At 38.8% G+C, this 13105-nt stretch overlaps 1 protein-coding gene across 1 annotated transcript in view; it reads left to right on the forward strand.

Annotated features, from left to right (window-relative positions):
* The first annotated feature begins 490 nt into the window (after positions 1-490).
* Positions 491-13105, forward strand: part of LOC143961275 (uncharacterized) — a 33095-nt gene continuing 20480 nt past the window's right edge. The window contains exons 1-5 of the mRNA XM_077470526.1: positions 491-615; positions 4547-8320; positions 9903-10013; positions 11134-11249; positions 11371-11429. Coding sequence (XP_077326652.1) covers positions 561-615; positions 4547-8320; positions 9903-10013; positions 11134-11249; positions 11371-11429 — 4115 coding nt within the window. The 5' untranslated portion in view covers positions 491-560. The remainder of the gene's footprint in view (positions 616-4546; positions 8321-9902; positions 10014-11133; positions 11250-11370; positions 11430-13105) is intronic.

The raw sequence follows: 13105 nt of genomic DNA on the forward strand, positions 1-13105 counted from the left end.
ATTTTTATCATAACAAAAAAAAAAAAAAAATATATATATATATGTATCTATCTTTCTATCTATCTATCTATCTATCTATATATATATATATTATTATTTTTTTTTATATTATTGAACAGCCCTGGCTTGTGAAAATCGATGTGACAGAATTTAAAAAAGTTATAGCGAATGTATAATTGTGAGAATGTTAATTTTCTGATCCCTGAAACCAATACAAAATCACTTTTAACTGTAAAAGATTTTCAGAACCACCTGATTTACTGATGTTATTGCCAAGGGATTTTTTGTAAGCTCTAAGACCAGTTACTCAATACGGACTTTGCTCCTTCCTACTGCATCTTACGTCTGTAGACTGCTATTGGAAAAACGTATCTGCTTGTTGCCGTTCATCATCATCTCAGGGCTGTATACGTCAGCTCATCCCTCATGAATTGCTCAGAGCAGATATATAACGCAGTACCAGCTTGCAGTCATTCAGTGGTACCCTGAGGTTCCATACAATACACAAAATACTCCTAGGAAGGGGAGAGCAAGACCACAGCACTCAAAAAACCTCAAACATGGGCACCCTATGGATATACAAAGCCCTGCTGTTATCTGCCTGTTGGGCAATGGGTGAGTGTTTTCTTATTAGATATTAGTGCTTTGGTATATTATTGTAATTAAGTTGATTTTTTATGCTATTATTATTATAACTATTACTAATAGTAACAATATAATGGTCATTTTATAAAGCGGTAAATGTGACACTCACCAAACATTCACTTCAGGTGGATCAATCTCTGTAATGTAATGCACAGGCACCAGGAAGATACACTGGCAGGGAATGTTTGGTGAATGTCATACAGTATTTACAGCTTTATAAATATACCCCTTAGTGTAGTAGCAGTAGCAAAGAAATCAAGGTGTTTCTAGTAGTAATATTGCTGGTGGTAGTAGCACTCATTTTAGTCATGGTCAGGGATTGACATTGACAAAACAGATTGTTTAGCAAAATTGACAATTTGCTAATTGTCAACATTTTGCCAAAGCAGAACATCTTAATTTGCTCATTGAACTGCTTAGGAGAAATTTACTTGGAAATATATATATATATATATATATATATATATATATATATATATATATATATATATATATATATATATATATATATATATATATATATATTTTTTTGTTTTTTGTTTTTTGTTTTTTGTTTTTTTATGTATTTAGAAGATATGTTTTGGACGTATTTAGAGTAGCTGAGTTTATTTCATTTAGCGTTCTTTGTTACTTTTTTTCACAGATTGTCATCTGTATACTCTCTTTTTCATGTTTTTATTTTTAAATTTTTTCTATATTCTTTCTTTCTGTGAAAAAGTAAAATAATGTTGCTAATGACGGGCTTTATTTAGGCATTAGAACAGGTCCAGTATACTTGAAATGAGCTTATGTAAGACCATTGTTCCCTTAAAATCCATCCTAATTCCATCCTTGACTCCAATTAATTTTGGCAAAATGGCAAAATTTTGCAACAATCTCACAATTTTCTACAGAATTTCTGAGAAATGAAAACTTGAAATGTTGCTGATCCCCAGACATGTTAGAAACAGAACCAAAAATATTATCAAAAGTGCTTAACTTTTGTATCGGCTTTTATGGTGTAATGTTTTGGGCTTAATAAAATGTGTTATGCAAGTTGATTCACTGAAATGTGCAACACAGAACTGGAAGATTTGCCAACCTCAGAACCCAAGAATGATTGGGTGAGTCATTATTGAGTTGTAAAATGGTGCACTAAATATGCCTAACATTGACCAAAATGTTCACTATTCACTAAATAGTGACTGCTATCCTAAATAAGAACTTGCTTATATAAGTCCCATTATATTATATACAGTATATATATATATATATATATATATATATATATATATATATATATATAGATAGATAGATAGATAGATATTATAATTTGACTTATTTCTGTCCAAATAAACCACAAAATACATTTATGTCCTGTATTCCAAACTTTTTGTAATTTACTTTATGCAGTACTTGTGACTACTACTACTACTGTGTTACTGTCACGTGTCTGTAGTTAAAGGTTATCAATTATGCTATTGTTTGGAGTGTCAAATTTTGTTATTAGTTCATCATCCTCAGATATAATCAGAAATGTATATGTCTTTTATATATCTTTGTGGGTTGCATAATTTGCACGTGGCTTGGATGGTTCCTTGCTTTATTCCATGGTACTGTTTTGAGTATCCCTTAAAAAATGTTGAATTTGGAGCTGCTTTGAATGATTTTGTGTGTTAGATAATCTTACATGTATGGTTATCTTAAGTATTAGACAGCTATATATTTAGAGGTAATAAGCTGAAATATAGAAATATAGCATTAAAATTTAATAAATAAAGTACAGGTCCACTGATATAACTGATATCTCAGCTTTTTGACATGTGCCGATTTCTTGTATCTCTCAAGAATCTAGTTTGGAGATTTGTTTGCTTGTGTTTCCAGTTGCTGCACACATAAAACACATAGCAAAAATTTGATGGATGTATTAGTGTACAGAATGTCCAAGTATATATACACACACACACACACACACACACACACACACACACACACACACACACACACGCACACGCACACACACACACACACAATATCTCACAAAACTGAGTACACTGAGTATTTTATTATATATTTTCATGTGACAACACTGAAGAAATGACACTTTGCTACAATGTAAAGTAGTGAGTGTACAGCTTGTATAACAGTGTCAATTTTCTGTCCACTCTAAATAACTCAACACACAGCCATTAATGTCTAAACCGCTGGCAACAAAAGTGAGTACACCCCAAGTGAAAATGTCCAAATTGGGCCCAAAGTGTCAATATTTTGTGTGGCCACCATTATTTTCCAGCACTGCCTTAACCCTCTTGGGCATGGAGTTCACCAGATCTTCACAGGTTGCCACTGGGGTCCTCTTCCACTCCTCCATGACGACATCACAGAGCTGGTGGATGTTAGAGACCTTGTGATCCTCCACTTTCAGATTCTCTGCAGATGTTCAGTAGGGTTTAGGTCTGGAGACATGATTGGCGGTCCATCACCTTTACCCTCAGCTTCTTTAGCAAGGCAGTGGTCCTCTTGGAGGTATGTTTGGGGTCGTTATCATGTTGGAATACTGCCCTGTGGCCCAGTCTCTGAAGGGAGGGGATCATGCTCTGCTTCAGTATGTCACAGTACATGTTGGAATTCATGGTTCCCTCAATGATCTGTAGCTCCCCAGGGCCGGCAACACTCATGCAGCCCCAGACCATGACACTCCCACCACCATGCTTGAGTGTAGGCAAGACACACTTGTCTTTGTACTCCTCACCTGGTTGCTGCCACACATGCTTGACACCAACTGAACCAAATAAGTTTATCTTGGTCTCATGAGACCACAGGGCATGGTTCCAGTAATCCATGTCCTTACTATGCTTGTCTTCAGCAAACGGTTTGAGGGCTTTCTTGTGCATCATCTTTAGAAGAGGCTTCCTTCTGGGACGACAACCATGCAGACCAATTTAATGCAGCGTGTGGCGTATGGTCTGAGCACTGATAGGCTGAACCCTCCACCCCTTTAACCTCTGGAGCAATGCTGGCAGTACTCATATGTCTATTTCCCAAAGACAACCTCTGGATATGACGCTGAGCACGTGTACTCAACTCCTTTGGTCTACTATGACGTGGCCTGTTCTGAGTGGAACCTGTCCTGTTAAACTGCTGTATGGTCTTGGCCACCGTGCTACAGCTCAGTTTCAGGATCTTGGCAATCTTATTATAGCCTAGGCCATCTTTATGTAGAGCAACAATTTTTTTTTTTCAGATCCTTAGAAAGTTATTTACCATGAGATGCCATGCTGAACTTCCAGTGACCAGTATGAGAGAGTGAGAGCTATAACACCAAATTGAACACACCTGCTCCCCATTCACACCTGAGACCTTGTAAAATTAACAAGTCACATGACACTGGGGAGGGAAAATGGCTAATTGGGCCCAATTTGGACATTTTCACTTAGGGGTGTACCCACTTTTGTTGCCAGGGGTTTAGACATTAATGGCTGTGTGCTGAGTTATTTTGAGGGGGCAGCAAATGTACACTGTTATACAAGATGTACACTCAATACTTTACATTGTAGCAAAGTGTCATTTCTTCAGTGTTGTCACATCAAAGGATAGAATAAAATATTTACAAAAATGTGAGGGGTGTACTCATTTATGTGAGATACTGTGTATATATATATATATATATATATATATATATATATATATATATATATATATATATATATATATATAATATTTAAAATATTTAAGAAAAAAGGGCACCAGTGGGATTGCTAAACATGTCTTACTAAACTACTACATGATTTTAAGGGTAGTGATGGCTGCTTGCAACTGATTTCACTATCCTTGTTGTAGGTAAGCTAAAGGAACACAACAGAACCCCTTTAAGAGTAGTATGCAGGATTCTGTCTTTAAACTAATGTGTTGTCTTTTACAGTTATAGCTTTCACATCTACAACTAATTCAGAGAATTACACAGGACCAAGTGTATATAGTATTAGTACAACATCTGAAGTATATGAAAGTGACACACCAGAAGCAACAACTAATGATCCTGAAAGTGAAATCACATCAGAAGCACCAACTAATGATGATTATTCAAGTATGAGCTCATCACAGACAGTCACTGAAGTTTCCGCAAGTCTGAGCCCATCACATACAGCCACTGAAGTTTCTGAAAGTACGAGCCCTTCACAGACAGACACTGAAGTTTCCACAAGTCCGAGCCAATCACAGACAGTCACTAAAGTTTCTGAAAGTACAAGCCCATCACAGACAGACACTGAAGTTTCTGCAAGTCCGAGCCCATCACAGACAGTCACTGAGGTTTCTGAAAGTACGAGCCAGTCACAGACAGCCACCGAATCTTCTGAAAGTACGAGCCCATCACAAACAGACACTGAAGTTTCTGAAAGTACAAGCTCATCACAGACAGCCACTGAAGCTTCTGAAAGTACAAGCCCATCACAGACAGTCACTAAAGTTTCTGAAAGTACGAGCCCATCACATACAGCCACCGAAGCTTCTGAAAGTATGAGCCCATCACAGACAGACACTGAAGATTCTGCAAGTACGAGCCCATCACAGACAGTCACTAAAGCTTCTGAAAGTACAAGCCCATCACAGACATACACTGAAGATTCTGCAAGTACGAGCCCAACACAGACAGACACTGAAGCTTCTGAAAGTACAAGCCAGTCACAGACAGTCACTAAAGTTTCTGAAAGTATGAGCCCATCCCAGACATACACTGAAGATTCTGCAAGTACGAGCCCATTACAGACAGCCACTGAAGTTTCTGAAAGTACGAGCCCATCACAGACATACACTGAAGATTCTGCAAGTACGAGCCCATCACAGACATACACTGAAGATTCTGCAAGTACGAGCCCAACACAGACAGACACTGAAGCTTCTGAAAGTACAAGCCAGTCACAGACAGTCACTAAAGTTTCTGAAAGTATGAGCCCATCCCAGACATACACTGAAGATTCTGCAAGTACGAGCCCATCACAGACAGCCACTGAAGTTTCTGAAAGTACGAGCCCATCACAGACATACACTGAAGATTCTGCAAGTACGAGCCAATCACAGACAGTCACTGAAGTTTCTGAAAGAACGAGCCCATTACAGACAGTCACTAAAGTTTCTGAAAGTACGAGCCCATCCCAGACATACACTGAAGATTCTGCAAATACGAGCCCATTACAGACAGGCCCCGAAGTTTCTGAAAGTACGAGCCCATTACAGACAGGCACCGAAGTTTCTGAAAGTACGAGCCCATTACAGACAGGCACCGAAGTTTCTGAAAGTACGAGCCCATTACAGACAGGCACCGAAGTTTCTGAAAGTACGAGCCCATTACAGACAGGCACCGAAGTTTCTGAAAGTACGAGCCCATTACAGACAGACACTGACGTTTCTGCTAGTCCGAGCCAGTCACAGACAGTCACTGAAGTTTCTGCAAGTACAAGTCAATCACAAACAGGAACAGTAAGTACAGTTCAACCCAATACAGAAGACTTATATGGATCAACCCAATTGAATACTGATTGGTCAGCTACGCTATCTGTATCAGTCACTGAAGAATCATCAATTTCTACTGTATCAGCTATAGTTACTACAAGATCTTCTGGAACACATGAACCTACTTCTGCTCTGTCATCCAAACCAACCAATTCCCATACTGCAAAAACATCTGAAAAAACAGAGTCAGTTACTGTTGGGTCATCTATGCCAACATCAGTGGCCACAGAATCATCAAGTTCAAGTGACCTAATTACTGCTGTAACATCTAGTCCAACTGATCCAGCAAGCGCAGTGTCTTCCACTGATTCAACTAGCCCAGCAAATGGACTCACTGTTGTAACGACTAGGCCAACTGCACCAATAAGTGGTGATAGCTTGCTATCATCTACGCCTTTCACTGCAGAATCACCAGGACCAAGTAATACAGAATCATTCATTACTACAACACCACTTACCGCTGAATCACCAAGTTCCACAAAAACGAATACTGTTGACTTGCTAAGCTCAAATAGTCTGAGTACTGCTTTATCATCCAAAACAACTGGAATGGTTACAGATGAGTCATTTAGTTCTCCAAAACCAGTTACTACTGATTCCCAAACTGGGCATGTTACAGCTGAATCATTCACATCATATGAGACAATTCCAGCTGGATCTTCTAGACCTACCAATACAATTGCCCCTAGTGTAGGAGGTTTGACTGTAGGGGTTACTAATAGGTCATCCAAACCAACCAATTTCCTTACTGCAGATACATCTGAAAAAACAGAGTCAGTTACTGTTGGGTCATCTATGCCAACATCAATGACCACAGAATCATCAAGTTCAAGTTACCCTATTACTGCTTTAATATCTAGTTCAACTGATCCAGCAAGCGCAGTGTCTTCCACTAATTCAACTAGCCCAGCAAATGGACTCACTGTTGTAACGACTAGGCCAACTGCACCAATAAGTGGTGATAGCTTGCTATCGTCTACGCCTTTCTCTGCAGAATCACCAGGACCAAGTAATACAGAATCATTCATTACTACAACATCACTTACCGCTGAATCACCAAGTTCCACGAAAGCGAATACAGTTGATTTGCCAAGCTTAGATAGTCAGAGTACTGCTTTATCAGCCATAACAACTGGAATGGTTACAGTTCAGTCATTTAGTTCTCCAAAACCAGTTACTATTGATTCCCAAACTTTAACTGGGCATATTACAGTTGAATCATCCACATCATATGAGACTTTCCCAGCTAGATCTTCAAGACCCACCAACACACTTGCCACTAGTGTAGGAGTTTCGACTGTAGGGGTTACTAATGGGTCATCCAAACCAACCAATTTCCTTACTACAGATACATCTGAAAAAACAGAGTCAGTTACTGTTGGGTCATCTATGCCAACAACAATGACCACAGAATCATTCATTACTATAACACCACATACCCCTGAATCACCAAGTTCCACGAAAGCGAATACAGTTGACTCGCCAAGCTCAAATAGTAAGAGTACTGCTTTATCAGCCAAAACAACTGGAATGGTTACAGATGAGTCATTCAGTTCTCCAAAACCAGTTACTACTGATTCCCAAACGATAACTGGGCACATTACAGCTGAATCATCCACATCATATGAGACTATCACAGCTGGATCTTCTAGACCCACCAACACACTTGCCACCATTGTAGGGGTTTCAACCGTAGGGGTTACTAACGGGTCTTTCAAACCAACTGATTCTGTTTCCTCAGACATACCTGCAACACCAAAACCATTTACCTTTACACAGTCAACATCTACATCAATTACTATGGCATCATTAAATCCAACAGCTGTCACTTCTACTCCATCTGAAGCATTATCTTCCGAAACTTCCAAAACATTTGCGTCTACCACGGCAGGATCCTCAGCAGCAACAGATCAAGTTACTGCTCAGTCTTACAGCCCAACAACCAAAGTTACAAATGTATCAGTAACATCAACAGAGCTAGTTACACTTGAATCGTCCAGGCCAACAGAGCTAAGTACTGCTGACTCTGCTAGCAATGTGCCTGTGCAGACAACTTTGAATGTGACACCAGAAAACTCCCAAGCAACAAGAGAAACTACCACTGGGTTATCAAGCGATACAAATTCTCCAACTACTGCAGTGATTCCAACAACTGATACCATTCTGGCAACAACGACACGCTCAAGTAAGTAGACCAAATTAAAGCAGTATTAAAAAGGTATGTTTTTTTTTTTTTAATCATACTTACCTAGGAGGATGCAGCATTGATGTGATGCTGCATCTGTCCCCCGCTGTCTCTAAGGCTGAGAACTGAGCGATCTATCCCAGCTGATCTCTCAGTTCTCCCCTCCACTTTGAGCATTGATTTGAGACTGTCAGTCTTTGGCTCTCTGCTTTAAGGGAGAAGTACAGCCAAATGAGATTCGGCTGTACTTCTCCCTTAAACCCAAAGCAAACATATATTATATTGCAGCTTACCAACTCAGGCTTACCAACTCAACTTAGATATGATGAGTGCATTAGTTTTCTTTTTTAGGCTTTCTTTTTTCTATTTTCATCCAGTGATCCAGCCAGTAAGTCTGTTATTTTTAAAAAGAATAAGCTCTCCTTCGGATGTAACAGTTCACATTTAACACTGGCAGGGGTGCTTGCAAAAGCCAGTTGTTGTTTTTTTTTATTAACGTAAAACGTTTATCCCAAAAGGAAAAAAATGTTTGCTATAACTGATTATAAAGTGTGAGCTGGAATTTGGCTTCAATTTATTTGTGTGTTTAAATCTGCTAGTACATCTAACGATAATGATTGATAAGCTGAAATATATTACATTTTTGTTTTTAGGTTTAAAGTGGTTCTAAAGGCAGAAGGTTTTTTTTTTTTTTTTTTATCTTAATGCATTCTATGCATTAAGATTTAAAAAAAAAACCTTTGGCGTGCAGCAGCCCCCCTAATACTTACCTGAGCCCCATCTCAATCCATCCCGTTGCACAAGAGACTCAGCTGTCCAGGACTCTCCCTCATGATTGGCTGAGACACAGCAGTGTGCGCCACTGGCTCCCACTGCTGTCAATCAAAGTCAGTGAGCCAATGAGGAGAGAAAGGGGGCAGGTCCGATCCATAGCTTCATGTCTGAATGGACACACAGAGCAGCAGCTTGGCTCAGGTGTCCCCATAGCAAGCGGTTTGCTGTGGGGGCACTCGGCAGGAGAGAGGGGTCAGGAGCGCTGGCAAGGGACCCGAGAAGAGGAGAATTGGGGCTGTTCTGTGTAAAACCACTACACAGAGCAGGTAAGTATAACATGTTTGTTATTCTTAGAGAAAAAAAATGACTTTAGTATCACTTTAATACTGCTTTAAAGTGATTGTAAACCCTGGTTAAAAAAAAAAAAAACAACAAAAAAAAAACCCTGCAAGACAAAGGCATAATGAGCTAGTATGCATAGTATCCTAGATCATTATGAATTACTTACCCGAGAACGAAGCTCTTGCAGCCATCCTCGTCTCCCCCTTCGGCCGACGACACCTCTCCCAGGGGTTACTTCTGGTTATTGCGGCTCCGTCACTGTGATTGGCTGGAGCTGCGATGACGTTACTCTTGCGGGTTTACAACCACTTTAATGCAACTGCACTATTTTATTCTTCTCTCCTAACTTCTCACTAAAATAATTAGTTTTTGTATATTGTCTACTGTATGAACTATGCTACTACTGTTTCATTTTATTTATTATCCACATTTGACCCTATATTACTTTAATTTCTGTCACATGTAGGTGTTGCCCGGCCCTGTATGAATGGTGGCAGCGATGATGGCACAAAGTGTGTGTGTAAAGCAAACTTCTATGGAACTATTTGTGAATTCATCCTGAACGACATCAGACCAAGTACGTTTGCTTTTGTTTCATTTTGGAACATCCTTCCTAAAACATAGAAGTATGTATACAGTAATTAAAGAGGAACTGCAGTCTGCTAACATCATTTGTAAAAAAATAAAATAAAATCTTTGCCATTCCGAATCTTCCTTCCAACCACTTTGCAGATTATTTTATATATACTGTGACTCTGTACTTGCCAAATATGCTGCAGAAATCTCCCTCCACCGAGTCTGGCTGCAGCCATTTTAACTGTGGGCAGCTGAAGCTGCTGCCTGTTCACTTCCTGGATTTACACAGACACACAGAGGCACACCTCCAGCTCTGCAGCTCTCATTGGCCCTCTTATGACTCATCCCCCACCCTTCCTGGCAAACTCTCACGAGAGAGAGAGCAAGAGCTGTGCGTGATGTCATAAGCCTAGGCTAATGACCAGACAAGAAACAGGAAGTGGGCTGTATAAGGTATTTATTGGCAGAAAAAAAAAATGTTTTACTATCCAAAGTTAAAACAACAAGGGCAGAATATTTAATAGATGGAAAGATGAAAACAATTGACAAAAAGTCAGTTTTAAGCAATGTGCCACACTAGTTCTGATGTATTTATTTATTTTATATACATTTTTTTATAGCGTGGGAAAGAGTCAGAACCTTTGGGAAGTTTTTGTTGCAGTTTTTGTTCCCCTCACTTCATGTCTTGGACTCAGCAATAAAAACCCAATCGATAATCTAACCCCACTCAATTAAACAAAATAAAAAGTAATTTGTTGCTGTCTATGTCCCCAACAGAAAGAAAAATCCCATCCCTTCCTCTATTTGATGTATTATTTAACTGGGACAGGAAACAAGAGTACATTTTCTGAATGGGGATAAGGCATAGAAAACCTAGCAGCTTTGTTAACGTGGAACGCGTGTACGGGAAGTGTGTACCCCACACTTTTCACATATTTATTTGTAAAAATATGTTGGAAACCATTTATCATTTTCCTTCCACTTTACAAAAACTTCTGTACAAAAAAATAATAATAATAATGTTTATATGACGTTTTATAACATCTCAGTGTTCTCCGTGTCTTTTCCTGTTCAGTTTGATTAGCTTAAATTTTACTATTCCTTTGCTTATGTCACCATAGCTGTTGAAGCCCTAGTAGATGCCTCGGTCACCGTGCGGAATGTGAATTTTTCTGAAGAACTTAAAAACTTTGAATCTAAAGAATATAAAGTTTTTGAACAGAGGTTTAAAGAACAGGTATGCTGGACAATTGAATTTAATCTTTCTATAATTATTATTTTTTGAAATATATTTCTGTTGAAAACGAAAGCTTAATCTTTATTTCAATGACTATATACATTCTTCTTCCTTCCTGCAGATGTCCCTTTTGTTTGTAACAATCCAAAACTACCAAACTGTAAAGATCCTCAATATAACGTGAGTATTCTAGGTGGGAAACGCGGGGGGTACCCTTGCTAAGTGGAACGGGGGGGGGGGGGGGGGGGGACGACCCTTGCTAAGTGGAACACCTATTTGTCTTTAGTAAATCAACCACATTAATAGCATGCATGTGATTAAATGTAGAGTTTATATTTGATGACAGGCTCACTTTAACCACTTCAGCCCTTGAAGATTTACCCCCTAAATGACCAGGCTATTTTTTTGCGATACGGCACTGCATCATTCTAACTAACAATTGCATAGTCGTGTGACGCTGTATCTAAAAAAAAAAAAAAATTGACGACCTTTTTTTCCCCACAAATATAGCTTTCTTTTGGTAGTATTTGCTCACCTCTGCAGTTTTTATTTTTTGCACTATAAACGAGAAAAGGCCGACAATTTTGGAAAGAAAAAAAAAACTATATTTTTTACTTTTTCATATAAAAAAAACAAATAAAAAATAATTTCTTCATCAGTTTAGGCCAGTCTGTATTCTTCTACATAATTTTGGTAAAAAATTGCAATAAGCATATATTGATTGGTTTGCGCAAAAGTTATAGTGTCTACAAAATAGGGGATAGATTTATGGCATTTTTATTACTTCTTTTTTTTTTCACTAGTAATGGCAGTGATCAGATTTATAGTGGGATGGCCACATTGCGGTGGACAGATCAGACACTGTTGACACTTTTTTGGGACCAGTGATATTTATACAGTGATCAGTGCTATAAAAATGCACTGATTACTGTATAAATGGCACTGGCAGGGAAGGGGTTAACACTAGGGGGCAATCAAGGGGTTAAGTGTTCCCTAGGGAGGTGTTTCTAACTGTGGGGGGGGGGGGGGCTTACTGGGAGTAGAGAGAGATTGTTATTATTTATTATTATTATCGAGACAACCTGCCGCAGTATAATGAAGGCAGCTGGTTGGCAAGTGGTTAACATAACACAAGTATTCTTTTTTTCACCCTGTCCAACATCCATTCAAACCTTAACTATAGATTAACCTTTTCTTTTGTCAGCCTTGGTCCTAACCAGTCCTAACGGCCAAAAGTCCAGGACTGGTGCTACCATAAAGCAAATTAAGCAGCCTCTTTAGGGTGTCAGGATAGGGGGAGGTGGTAAAATCCAAATCCCCAGCCACTTACAGTGCCTGTAAAAAGTATTCATACCCCTTGAGATGTAGATCAAAGCATATTCATGTGTTAGAATGGCCCAGTCAAAGTCCAGAACTAAATCCAATTGAGAATATTTGGCAAGACTTGGAAATTGCTGTTCACAGATGTTCTCCATACAATCTGACAGAGCTTGAGCTATTTTGCAAAGAAGAATGGGGAAAAATGAAACTCTCTAGATGTGCAAAGCTGGTAGAGACATCCCCAAAAAGACTTGCAGCTCTAATTGCAGTGAAAGGGGGTTCTACAAAGTATTAACTCAGGGGGGCTGAATACAAGTGTACCCCACACTTTTCACATATTTATTTGTAAAAATATATTGGAAACCATTTATCATTTTCCTTCCACTTTACAATTATGTGCCACTTTGCGTTGGTCTATCACGTAAAATCCCAATAAATTATATTTACGCTTTTGGTTGTAACATGACAAAATATGAAACATTTAAAGGGGTGTGAATACTTTTTCAAGGTACTGCATATGATAGTACATAAGGGGC

Source organism: Lithobates pipiens, unplaced genomic scaffold (genome assembly GCF_037356315.1).
Source record: "Lithobates pipiens isolate NorthernLeopardFrog02 unplaced genomic scaffold, aLitPip1_a1.2 Scaffold_8, whole genome shotgun sequence".
Lineage (NCBI taxonomy): Eukaryota > Metazoa > Chordata > Amphibia > Anura > Ranidae > Lithobates > Lithobates pipiens.